The sequence below is a fragment of the Schistocerca gregaria genome, chromosome 1, assembly GCF_023897955.1.
Source record: "Schistocerca gregaria isolate iqSchGreg1 chromosome 1, iqSchGreg1.2, whole genome shotgun sequence".
Taxonomy (NCBI): Eukaryota; Metazoa; Arthropoda; class Insecta; order Orthoptera; family Acrididae; genus Schistocerca; species Schistocerca gregaria.
The window spans coordinates 641,183,678-641,204,004 of record NC_064920.1 but is presented as its reverse complement, the minus strand read 5'-3'; the positions used below and the strand labels follow the sequence as shown (position 1 = coordinate 641,204,004).

At 38.8% G+C, this 20,327-nt stretch overlaps 1 protein-coding gene across 5 annotated transcripts in view; it reads left to right on the top strand.

The window, feature by feature from the left end:
* LOC126360585 (collagen alpha chain CG42342-like) overlaps positions 1-20,327 on the top strand; it is a 1,334,941-nt gene that overhangs the window by 801,047 nt on the left and 513,567 nt on the right. For 4 of the 5 annotated variants that reach the window (XM_050007726.1, XM_050007725.1, XM_050007724.1 and 1 more), the window contains 2 exons: positions 14,208-14,276; positions 18,849-19,028. In XM_050007726.1, the coding sequence (XP_049863683.1) occupies positions 14,208-14,276; positions 18,849-19,028 (249 nt within the window). Of the gene's footprint in view, positions 1-14,207; positions 14,277-15,485; positions 15,540-18,848; positions 19,029-20,327 lie in introns of all 5 variants that reach the window. The other variant, XM_050007723.1, reaches the window with a different exon arrangement.

Here is a 20,327-nt window from a genome sequence, read left to right as displayed (position 1 = left end):
AAAATTCACTAAACAGCTTGCTACTTTTACATTTAATACCCGCATTAGGTACATTATTCACAGCAGAGTCAGAACACTACTGAAAGGTCATTGGTTGAAAGAAAATATGTGACAAAGGTGTGCAGAATGAGCCTAAAGTTGACCACCACCATTTCTAACTCTACCTATAGTGGCCTGAAAAGAGAAGCCTTTAAAGTTTACAATTTTCCTGTCTTGATGTCTGTTGTATTCCTAAGTTTTTTCATGTTATCAAAATACAATTTTATTTTTGTGATCAGTTTCATATTTATTTCCAATTCTAAATATCTTATTAGTTATTTTATCATTTTACACAGTAGTTTTTGTCAGTTGAATAATTAACAAAGCCTGTCAAAAAAATTGAAGCACCCAGAAGGAGAGGAGGAAAAAAAATGAAAGTTCTTTGGTTGAAAGGGTGTGTGATATTATTTCAATAATAACAAAATCAAGTCAAATGTACAAAGAACTTGTCAGTATGAGCCAGCTTGTCAGTATGATGTTGTACTGCCTCCTCTGGCCTGTATGCAAGCACTGATTAGGCACCATTAAGCCATTATATCTTCTTCTGATGCAAGTTGGCCCAACAACTGTTGTAACTGGTTCTTGATATACTGGCACTGGCATGGAGTTGACATCTGAGTGGTCCCTGACATGTTCTATCAAGGACAGATCTGAGGATCTTGCTGGCCATGGAGAGTACTTAAATATCACGCAGACAGTCCATAGAGATACATGTGTGACCAAGTACTGTTCTGGTGAGAACTGGCACCACAATACTCTCACATGATAGGTAACACATGAGGATACAGGATGTCTGCGACATATCGTTGTGCCATCAGACTTTCTTCAATCAATACCAGCAATGACCTGAAGTCATACTCTATGGTTCCTCACACCATGACATCAGGAGTAACAAGACTATGCCTCAAAAAATTGTACGCTGCATACTTGCTGATGATGATCATCCAAAATAGTGTAAAACCACTGTTCATTAGTGAGCACAGTGAGATAGCATTCATCGTAAGTCCATGTTCCTGGTCGCAGCACCACTCCAAATGCAGCTGTTTGTGGAGTGGTGTTAATGGCAGTGTATGCATGGGATGGCAGCTTGCTAGTCCTGCTGCTGATCTTCTCTGACCAGGGGTGCAGGATGACACAGAATGTTTGTGGAGCCCAGTAATTGTTCTTAGATGGCAGGTTCAGATGTGAAGAGATTATGATATGCTTGATGCACAATAAGGTAACCCTCCCTTGTGGTGAGATGGCATGTTTCCATGCAGTTAAACATCAGGCAATTGTCACATCTGAATACACAACAAATTTGAATATTATCTAATTCAACCAGCAAGCCATTTTGAGGCCCACAATGAGGCTGGTTTGAAATTCTTTCAGGTGCTGATGACATTGTCTTACAGGTATATATGAGATTTCCATGTCTTACGCAATGACCACTAAACATCTGACACTGTACACACCCTATATACACACTACCAAGTTTGGTAACAAAACTAAACACAAACTAAACTTATGCATTCTGATGGCCATACTACATGTTGCAGGAAATTTCAGCTCTATTGATTTACATACCCAAAAATGTTGTGTATGTTTACACAGTTACTCTGCTATCTGACCATGTCTTCTAGGTCTTTCACTTTTTACGTCAGTGTAATACTTATATGTTTGTATTGGTCTCATGGTGTCCAGCTAGTTGCAGTCATTTACATGACACGATATTTCTGCAGTAAACCTTGCCATAGCCTTCAGGTGGAATTAGTATCTTTGCTACTTCATGCGTCCTTTATACCTTTATCACTTCCTACGTTTGCTCATAGTAGTTGGCTGCAAGTTTTGCTGGGTTGAGTGGCGGGGAGATGCAATCGCTGAATGCAGGCCATGAATTTTGGTCCCTCAGTGCTGCTGCCGCTGCTGTCAGGTGCAGAAGTTGCCCTCAGTGGACTTTGACTTGACTTGGCTGAGCACTGGGTCAACAACATTACTGAGAGTGAAGTGTATGTCTCTATTGATCAGGCCATTGCCCACTCATATTTTGACAGTCTCCTTTGGAGCACAATCCCAAAATGACACATTAGGGTCATCTACAGGAGTTAAGACTCTGGATAATCTTTGAAATGGGAAAGACCATCTGCTCAGTTTTCTTGCCTTTTTGATGAGGTGTCATAACCATGGCATAATACCAACATATTTAAGGCTCACCCATTCTATAAATACTGCCAGCTACCCACCAGAGCACAAGAAGAGCAAGGCTGGCTCTTGTAAGAGAAATGACCTGGTACATACACTGGTGACTCTAAGAAATTGCTCAAACTCCCTGGAGAGGTGGGTTGTGTACTCTCGTTTGATTCTTCAGAGTGGGTTGACCCTCTCTCTTAGGCTTAAATTCATACATCTGGCAGTGAGAGGGAAACAACTGCAGGAAGAGCAATGACAAACTGTAATCAATCTCATGGAGCAAGAGATTGGCCGTGCAACAAAATTAGGTGCAAAGGGACTCAATGCTGACTGCTGTACCTGTTACAGATTTCATCAGTAGTGCAGAAGAAGTAATTTACAGCCTATCTGGTAATGATGTGGAAGAGATTCATCAGGAAATGTGCCACATGCTCACCAGAGCTATTCTACCACAGACAGCCATATGAGAGTTACGGAATGATCATGAAATAGTCATTTTACCTGTGGACCCTGTGGACGAATGAGATGCCTCTGTAGTACTACTTCCATTGTCAGAGTAAAATTGCAGAATGAAATCTTACTACAGGATCCAGAATACCAGGAATTAAAGGGATGCATGAACAGTGGAATAAATAGGAAGACAGTCGAGCTTCCATGCCAGTCCCTGACAAAAGTATATCATCAAAAAACTTTGACCATGAGTTACTGCACGACCAAGGCTCTACAGCTTACCAAAAATTTACAAACAGGTTGTCCCTCTACAGCCTATTGTAAGCGACATAGATGCACTGACATACCAGCTGGCTAGATATCTAATGGCAATATTATGCTATTGCTGTGCCAGTAAATATCAGCACCACATCAGCTTTCAAGACTACACTTTTGTAATTGGGGCTGTATGGTGGGGTTTGATGTGGTCTCCCTCTTCAGAAAAGTGTGGCTTTCTGACTCTCTCAAACAGATCAGGAAGACATTTAGCCCTATAATGATTGCCCTCCTTAAATTTGTCCCCACAACTACAATCTTTCCCTCCAGTAATGACAGATTATGACCTCACTATGAGGTGCCCTCTGTCACCAATTGTTGGAAAGCTATCCATGGACAGTTTCAAAGAGAAAGCTCTGGAAAAAGCTGCACTGAAACCCACATGATTTTTCAGGGAAGTTGATGATGCACTTACACCACTCACGTCATAAAACAACATATGGAACTAAATGTGCCACTTGCTTTGTACATGATCTGGCTGAATCAAACCTAGATTTGTTGCTGTGGAGATCTGGTATTCACCCTGTAGGTGTGAGGAGTACAGTTTCAAGGAACATGAGTGTGTGTTATCATCATACAAAACTACTTATGGATAAGTATTCTTTTCTACAAAGTAGTTGTTTTGATCCAATTCAGATCCATAAGAAGACAGCAAGGTGTGGTCTTTGAGAAATTGATATAAAAGCAATATCGAAAGAGAATTAGTGCACAAGTCTTAACATTGAATGAGGACCGAAGCTATGTTCCAGGTGTGGATATTCTGATAATGTACATGGTAGTGATGAAGAGTATCAGCAACCTTCAACCACAGTCACTGAGCAATTAAATACTTCAGTGACTACTGTTGGTTTGTCTCCCATGAAGACAGAGAGTTGGGAAAAGTTACAGACCGAGTTACGTTAGAAGAAAACTACAAGAAACTGAAATGGAAATGAAACACAAAATGACAGAGGGACTAGTGGTTGAAGAGGAAGCACTATCTACTCCAAAGAAACAGAAATCATGCCATAAATGCTCCAGTGTGGACAAAATTATGCATGACTTAAGAAAAAGTGTAGTATCTGCACATCTTGCACTTTTTGGTCTATTGAGCATACTGTATAGGAACATTTTAAAAAATCCAAGAATTGCATACAGAACTTCGACAGACTCTGGGTAAACAATTTAAGTTCAGAAATAAAGGTGCTAGTATCAGAGTTTTATGAAAATGATTACTACAGCAGAATAATGCAAGAAAGAATATGTTACTGTAAAAATGGGAAATGTATGGGTGCAGATGCAAAAAAAGACTCTTGCTTTGTAACATTTCCTAATTTTGTTGAACTGTGTTGTAAAAAACCAGACAAACTGACCACACATAGAGCTTTATGGCAACAGCACAATATGTATATCTCCAATTTTTAAAGGATCATGTGAAAGAAGATGAAATTGAAGTAATAGTGGAATTTTCTGAAAATTATGCATTTATAGTGCAAGATGATATTCAAGGATACCATCGGGACAACAGCCAAGCAACTCGACAACCATTTATGATTGACAATAGCGATGAATCAGGTGGTGTGTCTGTTATTAACTTGTGCATTTTTTAGTGATTGTTTAATCCATGACACCATTGCAGTTCATGCCTGTATGCACATGTGATGGCTTATGTAAAGCAAGCTGCCTCACATATGTTCTACAAAGTACTTCAGTGATGGGGCAGCTAGCCAGTACAAAAATTGTAAAAATCTCAAAAATTAATGCATGCATTTCCATGGTTTTCAGATTAACGCAGATTGGAATTTTTGGGCAACAGGTCATGGTAAAAATGTATGTGACAGTATTGGTGGTACCATTAAGTGATCTAGTCTGCAGAACCCTACAGAAGAGCACATTATAACACCTCTTCTGTTATTTACCTGGGCACAGAAAAATATCTCCGGTGTACAATCATTTTATGTTTTGAAAGATGAGGTGAAATCTGTTGAAGAGTTGCTAAAAAGCAGACTGAACCTGTTAAAACTATTGCAGGCACAAGGAGCCATCATCACTTTTCTCCAGTGGATTCTGGTGTAATGCAGATGAGCAGACTATTTGGTTATAATGCACAACGTGTGTGTTCACAGTATCTGACCCCGGACACAGAAGCAAAAGTGTCAACATGCAATCAGGTTGCTATGTTGTTGCTATTTATGATTACAAATGTGTCGGAGAGTGCTGTGAAGCTGGATGTAATGTAGTAGTGAACTTCACGGCACCAGCAGAATCATTTCACTGAATATGTTGTTGGTGTTTTGCTGCATTGAGTTTGTTCCCTAAGTGGATGTTATCAGATGTAAAAATTTCACAGGCTTGTGAGGAACAGATCCTAAGTTATTAAACCCTGAAGTTGGCTCTGAAGATTGATTGGCAAATGTGCATTTCTTTTACTGGGTCACACCACCTTCTTTTTCAGGCTATAATTCTGAACTAATTCTCAGGGGAATCTAGTACTGTGCATGTGAGTGTTCCATACATGGTAGCATTGGTGTACTAAATTTCAGCCAAATCTGTATGAGCTGGAGCCCCTGGTTAAATTGACATGGGATGACCCAAAATTAATTAACAGAAATGCTAAGACAGACTTTGGCATTTTCAGATCATGTTCTGAAGGCAGCTGTTGAAATATGATGGCCTGATCAATAGAGACAGTGCCTTTACAGTCAGTTGAGCATAAGACGGAACATTCAGCCACCTGAAGTTACAACGTTGGCCACTGGTGACTTCAGTTCCCCAATGGCAGTAGAAGCACCGATGGATCAATGTTTGAGCATTCAGCAATCTTTTTCTCCCATTACTCCACTGGCAGCCGCATGCAACTGTGTTGTGAGGGAAGGGGTGGGAAGCAATAAGAATATGTGAGAGATGCAAAACAGTGAAGACACTTATTCTATTTGTATCACCCGGAGTTGATGACAAAGTACGCTGTAGAAATACCATGTTTCATAAATGGCTGCATGTTGGCTGGACAGCTGAGTGCAATACGAATGTGATACAAACAGTGAATTTCCTGGGTAAGCTTAAGAACGCAATTCCCATCTGTTTCTGTTTTTGTTATTTAACACTAGAAATCCTAAGTAACATAAGTCATATAATTAGGAGACATATGTTCCTTTACAATCATTAATTTATATCTGAATGTATGAACCAATTAAATTTGTATATTGAAAGAACAGTCAATTGAATCATTCACTCGAACAACATTGTAACCAACATGTTTGTAGAAAGTGAATTAGAGTAGAAAGAATGTTGTAGCTAGTTCAGTGCATTTGTTGGTTAAATTGATTCCACTGCAAATTAATTTTGGTACCATTGTTGAGCCGCAGAGTCTGCGTTGCAGTAAACAACACTGTAAGTGAAGGCATCTTGGATTATGCATCAAATGCTGTGGCAATGTGCAGAGTGAATAAGTACTTGAATAAAGGAAAGAAACTAAAGAGACTTGCAGTTAACATTTGTGACAAGAAGGCCAATAAACACAAGGCATTGAGAGATTGTGGAAGCCCTTATATATTGAGGGTAAATGGTGCTTTTCCTGGAATATTGCCAGCTGATGGGGTGGGTGGAACAGTATTGTAACTGCTGCTCATAATGTAAAAAACGTTTCTCATAATTTGCATAGCCAATAAGTTCTATGTGTTAAATGTTTCCAGCAATCTAATATAATAGTGTAATACTTTTGCCCTGATGGAATAGACAAAAATTCATTTCATGTTAATCATCCAGGCAATAGAATTCCCATCACTATCAAGGGCAGTTGATTCCTAGTCTGCAAGATGGAACCTAGAACATTTCAGGGGTATTGGTACATCAGAAAAAGTGTTGCATAGAGGCTCATAAGTATATGTCTGACTACAGATTTCACCTGATGACCCGTATATATTAAGGGGAAGAAAAGATAATAACATCCTGCAACTGTGTGTCTCTAAAAAGATTGCAGAGAAACTGGGAGAATAAATCACCGTCTAACATTTCAGTTATCTCTATACTGCATGATAAACTTACACCAGTCAAAAGCACCAAGAAGCAAGACTTATTCAACATCAGTGAGTAAATTCCATAAAAGCTCCATTGAAAAAAATAACCAATGAATTATTGAGATCTATCTGTTTCTCTGAGTACCTAAACAAGCAAAAGTAATACCCATATGTAAAAATAGTGATGCAGAAAATGTTGAATACTACAGATCAATCTCTTCCTTGCCCATCGCTTCCAAAATGAATGAAACACCAATGAAAAAAAAAGATTAATGAACAGCCTGGTCTCAGGCCCAAAAGAGGTACAAAATCTGCTATTTCACAGTTTTCAAAAATCATTTGAGAGCTGCTGGCCAAAAGTGAACATGTAAATGTAATTTTCTTAGATTTATCAAAGTCATTTGGCACAGATTACCACAGAATTTTATAGCGTATATTAGATTTACTAGTAGTAAGATGAGGTTTAAGTCTACAAGTTGAGATTTCGCATATTCAAAACATATTAATGTAAGCATCCCGCAGGGGAGTGTGTCAGACCAATCCTTTTTCTTATCTACATTAATGATTTCCCATGGAGTGCCAGATGTCAAGAAAATATACTGTGTGCCAATGAAAGTACCAATGTGATCACACATAAAAATCCAACACAATTGACAGAAAAGGTGAATACAGCCCTCAAGTACATCCACGACTGGTCATTGATAAAATAAAGTAACTTTAAACATGAATGAAACTATTGTTGGGGGGGGGGGGGGGGAGCTATAAGTGCTGAGAACATGCAGGCTGGCTTTAGCATATAGAAAATATTCTAAGGATTGTAACAAATAAGAGCAATAGAACCCATTGAACTGATTTACTCAAAAAGCTACAAAATTCTGACTGTCCCGTGTGAATAAATCTTCCAGGGTATAATTAAAATAACTATGATAGCCACTTTATAATTGTAAATACAACACATATTATGCAACAGTATATGACATAATTATAGATATTGTAAGGCTAATTATTTATAAGAACTGTAAAAGTTGTAAGAATCTATTTATGTTTATTTAGTAAGAAATATTGTACCAACAATTGACAACATCTGTATAGTTTATTTTGTTTTACAGATGAATAAATATATCAGTCAATCAATCAATGTTTCAGTATGTACTGAACTGAAAAACTGAATTTTTACCAGTAATTACCAAACGAATAGAGAATTTCAACACTAATTTTTGAAAAACCCATTGATTGAGAGATGGCAATGTAATGCTGAAAAAACATGTTTAGTGCAATTACAAAAGCAATGGTGCTGAATTTTTCAGTGTTTTCTGTTGCTGCCTAGGGAGATCTGCATTATAATAAACATTACAGCCTATGAGTTTTGACCGGCTCTATAGTATTTTTGCAGAATAATCTTTCTATTTCTGTAATGAATAACACTGAAAAACCAGAGTGACTCAGCAGTACAACACAGTTACTACAAAGATAGGTATTTTTTTCTGGAAAATGAATATATTAACATGCAAATTTTCTAACAGTTGTTAGAAAAATATACAGAATGGCATTTTACCTCCTATGTTCTGAGTTGCCCAATTTGGCAACATCAAAACAACATCAAAACAGTTATTTTGTACACCTGTAAAATTTGCTTTTTGTTAGTTAAAATGTTGTTAAGGTGCACAGTTCAGTCATTGTATAAATACTTTTCTGAAAGTGAAGCTTTGATGAGTGATGTCCACAGAGAAGTATGTGGTTGTAAGAAAGATGATTCAGATATATACAGAATAAGCAAGCAAAGTGTCTTCATAGAGACTGCAGAATTGATGAACTATGGTTGAGCATTGTATTGCATGATATGAGTTAGTTATTATACCTACATAAAACATGACAGTGTGAGATGTTTTGGAGGACTTCTTGCAGCATCTAAAGCAACTACACATCACAGAATCTGATGTAATGGTCAGCTTTGATATGGTATCTCTGGGTGCTAGAGGAAGTCTCACTGGACCTGATTGCCAAGAGATTTGATGAGCTTTGTTGGATCTGTTCAGGTATATGCTGATCTCAACTTATTTTATGTATGATGGCCAATATAATGAGCAGACAGAAGGCGTAGCCATGGGCAGCCCTTTGTTTCAAGTGGTTGCCAATATGTTAATGCAGAGATTTGAAGAGAAGGCATTAGAAATAGCTAGATACAAACCCACATGCTTCTTCTGGTATGTATGTGATGTATTAGTGATGTGACCTCAGAGTATGATGAGTCTGTGAGTTCCTGGAACATCTTAACTCAAGGTACTCAAATATTTAGTTCGCCATGGAACTGGAGAAGGATGCCCAGGTGTCATTTCTGGATATACTTGTCAAGCGGAGAGTAGGTGGGTCATTTGGCTGCAGTGTGTATCACAAACCCACACACACTTGATTTATACTACAAGCCAGCAGCTGTCACCATCCTACTCAGATGAATGGAGGTCAGAAGACAGAGGTCGACAGAGCACACACCTTGTCACACCTAGATAGTTTGGCAGCAGAAATAGAGCATATACGATCAGAGCTTGTCAAAAATGCATACACTGCCAAACAGATTTAGAGGGCCTTTCAACCAGCCACTCCACCTTTCGATCTAGAAAAAGAGCTAGATGAAGCAACGATTGCAATGTACTGCCTGATGTGGGATCTATTTCCACCAAAATCAAGAGGATTCTTGGGAAGCTTAATATAAAATGTGTGTTCTGTCCACCTACCAAAAGGTAGGACTACTAGTAAATGTGAAAAATGACCTGGGACTACAAAAACCAGGAATGTATATCACACTTTGCCAATGTGTCATGACATATATTGACCGATAAACAAGGGCAATGGGCATCAGATGCAAAGAATGTCAGAGGCACACCTGACTAAAGCAGGCAACTAAATCAATGATCATCCCATTAACTATGGTTAAACAGAGGTTCTGGCTCAGTTCGAGGTACTGGGATAGTGTTATAAGAGAGTCAGTCTATAGAGATAAAGGTGACAGAAAACCTCATGAATTGTGACACTGGGTACATACTCAGTAGAGCCTGAGATCCTGCAGTGGAGCTGCTGAAAATCCAATGGGGCAGCTACAGAATCCTACAAAAAGAACAACTCGGACTGTGGATGTGGTGAATGAACCCCATCAGATACATCAGACCAATGATTGAACATTGCAGGATGCTTTTAGTGTGAGCAGGCCATGGAGGAACACATAGAACGGATTGGACTGAAAATGGAATGCCAGTATGCAGACAGGTGCACTGGACCAAAGATGAAACACCAGAGATTTCTGTGGCACACCATACCAAAGAGGGAACACCTAAGGATGCGTATAATGGGAGTGAACTGCAAACATAGCGCTTGGAACCACCCACGGAGGAGGAAGACTATAGGTATTAATACTGGACATGTTCCACTCAGTGAGCAGTCTCAGGAAGCACCTGATGAAGATAAAAAGTCACATTGTCAGAGTATTGTGCAAGAACAGTGCTGACACCCATGTTCACACATGATGACAATGCAGGTAATATGCTAGTATGTTGACTTCTTGCACACAAATGTTTGAGTGTAAAGATAAAAGCTAGAAGTTCATCTTTTGGAGCATTTGAAGCCCTCTCATCCTGGAGTAACATTACGTGAAGGAAAAATATTTATTTGAAACATCAATTAAATGATTTTGTTTATAGCTGGTTGCCAGATAACTAGTGAGAGCGGTGCCAACATTTCAAAACTGAAACAGAAAATTTGCCCAAATCCATGAATTTGATGTGTGGATTCTTATTTTGACACTTGAGTAAAAAGTGGACGTTGTTCATTTTTTCCCATTTCTGATTGATGCAATGATTTTTGTAGCTAACAGAGATCTGTGGGGGCAGAAACTGGACCATGACCTGAAGTATGTTTTTCTCCCCCATCTATAGACAGAACTGTGTACTTTAAGAAGTAAAATAACCTTTTTCACTGGTGTAATGGGACATGTTCATTGAGTTTTGAACATTGTGGATAGTGATTTGAAGTTTCAAAATTTACAGTGATTTTGGAGATGATAACTGTAAGTGAAACCACTACAGTGCATTAAATATCTGTGTATTCCAATTTTTAAGTCTCAGTGCTTCTGCTTTTCTGAATTTAAACACAGATTATGCATGTTACTTCATCATTATTTACGTACTTTTGCATCAATGAAAGTAGGTGCAAATTCAGAGGTGTCATAGAGAATGTACCCATTGTCAGGGATGAAATTCAGGTATTTCACGATTGACATCAAAGATTGGAAAAATGTGAACAAACTGGAGCTGGTGATTTATCTTTCACTTAAAAACATGTCAGAGCATAGCTGTTGTATCCATAAAAATATGAAGAAAAAGCTTTCTCTGAATGGAGTTAATAAATAAGAGATATGTTACTGAAGACAAGCTGGCAGCTGCATTGTCGGTAAGGAGGAAATGCTGAAATTTTGTAAATGTTTGGGTAAGCTACCAGTTTAAGGTATTTGCTTGAAAACTTCTTGCAATGAAAGCCGGTATCATGGTTAAGTTTTCGCAAATTCTCAGCAGCTATACAATAAGAAGCAGAATTTTTCTACCAAAGCAACCACTGCATAGAAAATTTCATCATTATTGTAATTTTTTAATATTAATAATAATCTAAAAATATATAATAAAACAGCATGTAATATGGGCTGTTGATATTATTTACAATACACAAAGAAAAGTGTGTAAGTGCATTTTACTGAAAAGTCAAAATGTACATATGGTCCATCTTTTTGTTCAAGTGTCAATTTCATGGCAGAGAAAATCAGTGTTACTTTCTGAGAAAATCAAACATAATCTTGATTTTATATTAAAAACAAAGATTCCAAGACTTACCAAGCGGGAAAGCGCCGGTAGATAGGCACAATAAATAAAACACATAAACACACACACACAATTTCTAGCTTTCGCAACCGACGGTTGCTTCTTCAGGAAAGAGGGAAGGAGAGGGAAAGACGAAAGGATGTGGGCTTTAAGGGAGAGGGTAAGGAGTCATTCCAATCCCGGGAGCAGAAAGGTAAGTCTTTCCGCTCCCGGGATTGGAATGACTCCTCACCCTCTCCCTTAAAGCCCACATCCTTTCGTCTTTCCCTCTTTCCTGAAGAAGCAACCGTCGGTTGTGAAAGCTAGAAATTCTGTGTGTGTGTTTGTGTGTTTTATTTATTGTGCCTATCTACCAGCGCTTTCCCGCTTGGTAAGTCTTGGAATCTTTGTTTTTAATATATTTTTCCCATGTAGAAGTTTCTTTCTATTTTATTTACATAATCTTGATTTTATTTGACATGTTGAATAATCGGGTCTCCTACTGGTTGTTTGTGTTGTTCTCATGCAATATTTCAATGGGCCTCTCTGTTTTCTTCAGGTGTTCCCTGAGACTGGTGCTTGAGTGGATCAGGTCCAATATTTATGCCTGAATGATGTTAGGTGCTCTGTTCTTGGTCTGCACCAAATCAAGCACTCTGTGTGTGGTCCGTGCATGCCAGGTGCACTTCTAATTGTCCTCTCTTGCCACTGGTGTTCTGACTACTATCCTCTGGTGTTGTGCTCATCATCTGTCAGCAATGTAAAGGATGACCTGAGGCCACAGAAGCCAAGTATCTACAACATACCATGCCAGTGTGGGATGTCACATGTTTTCCAGACTACCAGGATGGTTGACATCAGATGTAAAGAACGCCAGAGGCATACTAGACTTAAATGGACCAATAGCAGAGCACTCTCTATAACTTGGTCAACCGATAAACTAAGTGGCACCAAGATTGTGACGCAGACCCTGAGATACTAGGGCAGTCTCAAAAAATAATCCATCAAGATCAAGGTCATAGAGAATCTCATCAACAGGATCACTGAAAGCTACACATTACCAAATGGAATCTAGCCCTCAAGCTTCTGAAAACACAACAGAGACAGCATCGAGATTCCATGAGAGGTAGAAATGGAAGTGGAGACTGAAAAAAACAGCTCTTTGATGGAGCACTGGACACTACAGACTAGAGTTGACACATCACTAGACAGGCTGAGCAGTAGCAAACATAGGATTGAATACCTGACCATTTCTGTGGGGCAGACGGAACACTTGGAGCACCTTATGAGAATTACATCACTGGAAACCTGCCGCAACAGGTGAGAACTTCACACACAATGTGCAAGACAACCAGAAGACGGCCAAGGCAGCAGCAGTCAGTGTATAGAATGCCTGATATGGCAAAGATGAGAAACAGAGCCTCAGATGATCGGCACAACACCAGATGACTGCCAAGCCAGGTGTGGATAATGGTTGGAGTACTATTGGGAAGAAAACCAACCCTGGCAAGCGTGCACCACAGATGGAGTACCTAATGCTCTGCAGACCAAAAGCAGAGCATGCAATTATGGGCACGACAACAGAGGATATCCAAGCCAGGTTCAGATGGCAGTCAGAGCACCAGTGGCAAGAGTGGACAACTAAATGTGGTTCTTGGTGGGTGGAGTCTGCAGACAGAGCATCTGGTGTGGCAGAGACGAAAAACAGAGCATCATCCAGGATCCAATTCTCCCTTGGGCCAGTCTCAGTATGCACCTGAAGAAGACAGTGAGTCACGACATCATATCATACATGGATGACATGAACAACCAGCAGAAGACTCAGTTATTCAACATGTCAATATATCACCAGGCAAGCCAGAAGAATTACAGTAGTTGATTCTGTTTTCTAAGTCATCTAAATGTATAGTCGTTCACTGATGATATTTCACATGTAAAGAAATTTATTCAAAACTTGTACAACATAAATTACTAATAGTCTGAGAAACTGTGGAACATATCTAGAGACACAGTATAGTGTCTTCTTTTTGAAGAAAGTTGGAGGATTTAAGCACATTCTTCTGTTATAACAGAAACAGAATTGACTTAAATTATGGAGGTTTTTACTGTGAGAGGTACATGTGCAGTGAAGAGGTGCACAGTAAAGGACATTGTTAAAAATCAAAATTGTAATCTGAAAGAAATGTAGTGACAGTAGACTATGAGAAGAAAATCAGTAGAGCAACTAGATAAATAAACAAATATGCTCAGATAGAACAGTTTTATTATGTGTGTCACATAAATGTTGACTTTATTCAGGCCTTGCAGGATCACTTTTGCCCAGTGTTTTCAATAATACTTGTTAAAATGATAGTTCCACATCTTTTCATGAATACTTGAGGAAACTCTATGTTCACAGGGACTAAAGCGTTCTGTCACCACTCTTCGTGGTGGTACCTTAGGCTACGCTGAGATAGTTGCAGTGAAGGTGAGGTGTACATGCAGTACAAATAGTTTGTGCTTTGTAGGTGTTTGGTAACTGGTGTAACAAGCTTTTGTCGTACAGTAACAGGCCTTAGCACTGTAGAATGCTCTAATGTCTTCAGCACTGCATTTTATTTGCAGTGAAGATTTGGTAGAAAGTGTTGTGTGTTGCATTAGCTACTATTTTGTTTCAGGTTTCCTAGTGTTTTAATTTTGTTGTGTAATTGTTAACAAATGTCCATGCAATTTACAACAGCTTCAGCCATTCTTTCAGCATCAAAGTTATTTATTACAGTACACACACCATTTTGTACCCTTTGTCCAGTTGTAATTTACTTGGTCACTGCTTGTAAATTGGAGTAGTTTATTGACAAGAACTACCTCTGTTGCTTACTAAATTTAGTGACAGATTTGATCACAGATATCACTTTTTATGACTGCTGTAAGCTGATAATTAGCCGTCTACAGACCATGCTTACCCATTTCCATACTAGTTTATCTTGTAATCTATATCTGCAAACTATTGTCTGCATCCTATCATGCAACAATCTGCACAAGACAATGATAACACCAGTTAACAGATGCAGACTGACCTGTTGAAGCGTATCGTGTGCAGAAATGAGCTGGTGAAAACTTACTACCAGCCAAAAGTGGTCATAAAAGCTGACAGAGACCATCAGTAAACTTGGTATACAGCTTTCAGCAAGTGAATGTGTCTCTCTCCAACTGTTAAAAGAACTTCATTAAAAAAAGATAATTTGTACATTTTCATTGTGTAACCAGATCAATGAAATGAAACTGTGGCACAATGAAGTGATTGGTTTGGGTTACTGTTGTCACTGCAGTATTTGAACATTTGAAATAATACTGATAATTCATTTGACTTATCTCTTTGAAGCAAATGAAGGAAGTATGATATTTATTTCATCTACATATATTTTAATATTCTTCCATAATTTTATGAAGCACAAAATCAGCAAAAACTTTTCTTACAAAAGCTTTATTTTTTCAGAATCAGACAAATTGAATTCCACACTATTAAACTTTGATGCTATTGAATAACATGCAAAATCTCTTGTAAATTGAGTAGGAGCTTGTTAAATAGTTGGTGTAGAGACTAATCTTCTTTGTAGTGTAGAGTGTGGAGCGTTATTATCTTAATGCTTCTGTTGTTAGCATGTTGTAGCTGTGGTTAATCATGTAACATTTTTAGGGTCTGCAGGAACTTGGCCATAACATTTCTGCACAACAAATAATTAAACTCAAGGTAAGAGCACTGGCAAAGCTTTAAGTATGATGCATGAATCCTGCATGGTAAGGGGAAGCCACAAAGAATTATTTAAGTTAAAATTATTTATGTTCAGGTAATATGGTTTACCCTTGAAAATATTGTAGTTGACTGATAATGCATGCTGTTGTGTGTGATAATTAATTATATCTCGTATATACCTTTGCTTATTGATTTAAATTTGATTGTAAGAAATTTTGAAAAGAAAATTTAAAAAATCCATGCATTTGTTGTTTTTCGTTCAGTGTGTAATTCTAAACAAATTTTGTGACTTGTTGGATTGTAATGCCTGTAGTGTAGCAGCATCATCTTACCCCCAGCCCCCCCCCCCCCCCCCCCCCCCCCCCCCCTTGCCGAGCGAGGTGGTGCAGTGGTTAGCACACTGGACTCGCATTCGGGAGGACGATGGTTCAATCCCGTTTCCGGGCATCCTGATTTAGGTTTTCCGTGATTTCCCTAAATCGTTTCAGGCAAATGCCGGGATGGTTCCTTTGAAAGGGCACAGCCGATTTCCTTCCCAATCCTTCCCTAACCCGAGCTTGCACTCCGTCTCTAATGACCTCGTTGTCGACGGGACGTTAAACACTAACCCCCCCCCCCCCTCCTCTCTCTCTCTCTCTCTCTCTCTCTCTCTCTCTCTCTCTCTCTCTCTCTCTCTCTCTCTCTCTCTCTGTGTGTGTGTGTGTGTGTGTGTGTGTGTGTGTGTGTGTGTGTGTGTGTGTGGTGTGTGTAGGGCAAAGAATCCATGAAATGTCCTTAGAAGAAGAAAAGACATATTGACATATTAGTGAATAGACACTAAACTAGCTAGAAACTTGGAACTGGAAGAAGCACTAGAGAGAAAATATAGTACACATTGATAAAAACTGGATGATGCAATCTAAACATTATGGAGGACATTAAATACAATATACATGCAAAAATGAAAATATTAGCTGAAAACAGGAATTTACAACATCAAACCAGTGGAAAGAAAATAACAAAAGAAGTGAAAGTTTTTTAAAACATGTCTTTAAATGAAAGAACCATTGCTCTTTTAATTGAGGTTTACAAGTGAAATCAGGATTTGTACTTCATATGATAGTTGCTAACAATGTTTTTGAAACATTTTCCTGAAGATACTAATTTGTTGCATTCCGTTTGCTTTTGATAAGATTATTTGCATAAGATGTTTAAAGGGCAGAGTCTGCAGCATGCTTCAGTATACTCTTACATTCAAGAACTTAGAAATGGATGTGGTAATAAACCAAATATATTTAAATTGCACAAAATTACTTCAGAATTATTTGGCATTTGTTAGGTTGAGCATGAGCAACTTCCTATTCTGAACAAGACTCACTCACACTTTGTCTTCCAAAGAAACTTTCATTATTGGTTACATGGTGGTTCTTCAAGTAGTGGATACTTATATTGTGATCTTATAATGCTGAAACTAAGTGCACAGAGACAAATTATTTTTATGATATTCACAGGTTTGGTGTCAAAATAATTTTCAAGTGTTGAATTGTGTGTGGAGAACAACATATTATGTACTCATTACTTGAGAAAATAATATGAATTTTCAGTTTCTGTGGAAGACGGCAATACAGGAACACCATTATTTCTGCTGCACCTTTCATAAACAAATGTTAGCCTCAGCTCGAATTGCTCTGACTTTACCTTCCAACAAGGTAACTTAGAATTATTTATTCCTGCTTGCTCATAAGCCATGTTACTTAATGCTCTTTGTGTGATTAATAATGCTGTACAAAATTTGCTCATACAGTGCCAGCTGGTCCTTACATTTTTGGTGACATCAGTTATTTGGGAATTATGTTATGGTCTAAGACATATTTTGTGCATAACAGTTTTGCTCCTGCAGCAGTAGATATGCTCAGCGGCTATGGAGGTGTGAGTTGTTAATTCTCCAATATAGACTTGCCCAGCTGGTTTTGTCTTATATTGTAGATGACATCCTTAGAGGTTATGAAGAAACAGTAAGTTTATTTTTCCACATAAACTTACTCAGGGACATATCAGAGTCAACTAACTACATCTTCATAACATCTGATGGTCTATCACACTGTAGGAGATGAAACATTCAGAAGAAAATATGCCTTAGGCCAGATTCTCAGAAAACAATTCAAAAGAACTGTAAGTTTGTAGATCCTGTTAAAAGATAAAACATCATTTATCATACAGTTAGGTATGATCAGTTATTATTGATTTTGCTGTATTAAGTGTACTGCAATTAATTAAAGGCAGTTTCACACAAGACACATTTTACTTTTATATTGTCTACTTACATTAATGTGAACATCTGTCAAAAACCTGAATAACCACATTTGCAGTGTGGACTGCTGTGAGACGTGCAGGAAAAGAGTCACTGAGATTCTGAGAAGTACTGACAGGGATATGAAGCCATGACAGCTGCAGTGCCATGGCCAGCTATACTAGATTTCTCAGTTGAGGATCAGTGGCACAAAGGCCACATGTCACCACTCATTGCAGTACTGGTGTGCAAATTCCAGCCTTCATTGCTGATGAACAGCAGTCAGCATGGCTGCATGAACCAGGTACCTACTGTGGAGGCTCAATTGCAGCAACGTTCACTGAGTGTTCATTGAGGAGTCATTCTTGCTACCCCTTGGTTCACCTGGGGGATCAGCAACTCAAAAGTTGCACATCTGTTCACCTGTACACGTCTCTGCAGCCATCATTCACCTTTGTCATCTACGGCCAGTGGTGCACCACAGTTTCCTCAGTGCTAGTTTTGGATTGCACTGCTTTGCTGTGCATGGTATATTTTAACATGAAGGCAAGCAAACAGCTTACAAACTTAGCTGTTCCAGAAATGCTTCTGCCATTGGCTTGAAAGCCAGTGATCATGTCCTTTTGGACATCAGATAAATTATTCTGTTTCCACATGATGACAATGACGGCACTGTTTTTCGTGTACCCCTGACATGCTTTATGTACCCTCCACTGCTAATAGTACCAATTGCTGCCTTTGAGTGGTTATTGCACGTTGACACTGAACATGGGTGGGTGGTCACATTAATTTGTTTAATAAATTTGTCTCGTGTTTAATTTTCTTCAGTTAATTGTAGTAAGCTTGCGATGGTAAAACCAATAATAATTGATCTTAAAAGCTGCTACGGAAGATGGCCATGCAGACAAACATATGTAGGTATGATATTAAGAAAATTAATTTTATTGAGCAGTTGATACTATAATATTTATTATATTTTGTTATGAATAGATATGTAAACTGGAACAGTAGTGAATGTCTTTGTGCTTGATACACAGGGTGAACCTGGTGAACCTGGACCACCAGGCCCACCAGGACCTCAAGGCCCAGAAGGTCTTCCAGGTCACGACGGGCGACAAGGAATTCCAGGAGAACCAGGGCCACCAGGGGAGAGGGGGCCACCTGGTGTTGCTGGACCACCTGGAACTGCAGGCAGTCCAGGTGTACCTGGTCCTCCAGTAAGTTATACAGTATTTTCCACTGCAAAGAACTGTTGTATTTCATACACAAATTTAATATTTGTATCTCATATTGCTGTATAATTTTTACCATTAATGACTATGACAATAATGACTGACTTTTATTTGATGCAGAAAACTGAGTGATATTTTACCAAACAGAATTGTGGAATTCGCACTTTCTTTGTTGCAGATGGCATGCCACAATTACCATTATTGCATTTAACTCTCTCTCTCTCTCTCTCTCTCTCTCTCTCTCTCTCTCTCTCTCTCTATCTATCTCTATATATATATATATATATTAAAAACAAAGATTCCAAGACTTACCAAGTGGGAAAGCACCGGTAGACAGGCACAATGAATAAAACACACAAACAAACAAAGATTCCAAGACTTACCAAGTGGGAAAGTGCCGGTAGATAGGCACAATAAAAAACACACAAACACACACACAAAATTTCTCGAGCTTTCACCACCGGTGGTTGCTTCGTCAGGAAAGAGGGAAGGAGAAGGAAAGATGAAATGATGTGGGTTTTAAGGGAGAGGGTAAGGAGTCATTCCAATCTCGGGAACGGAAAGACTTACCTTAGGGGGAAAAAGGATAGGTATATACTCACACACACTCACACACACACACACACACACACACACACACACACACACACACATATCCATCCATACATATACAGACCCACATCCTTTCATCTTTCCTTCTCCTTCCCTCTTTCCTGACGAAGCAACTGCCGGTTGCGAAAGCTCGAGAAATTTTGTGTGTGTGTTTGTGTGTTTTTTATTGTGCCTATCTAACGGCACTTTCCCACTTGGTAAGTCTTGGAATCTTTGTTTAGAAACTTCCACATAGGAAAAATATATTAATAACAAAGATTCCAAGACTTACCAAGCGGGAAAGCGCCGGTAGATAGGCACAATGAATAAAACACACAAACACACACACAGAATTTGAGCTTTCGCAACCGGCGGCTGCTTCATCAGGAAAGAGGGAAGGAAAAGGAAAGATGAGAGGATGTGGGTTTTAAGGGAGAGGGTAAGGAGTCATTCCAATCCCGGGAGCGGAAAGACTTACCTTAGGGGGGGAAAAAAGGATAGGTATATACTCGTGTGCCCACACACACACACACACACACACACACACACACACACACACACACACACACACACACACACACACACACACACAAACACAAGCAGACATATTTAAAGGCAAAGTGTATGGGCAGAGACGTAAGTCAAGGCGGAAGTGTGGAGGCAAAGATGATGTTGAATGACAGGTGAGGTATG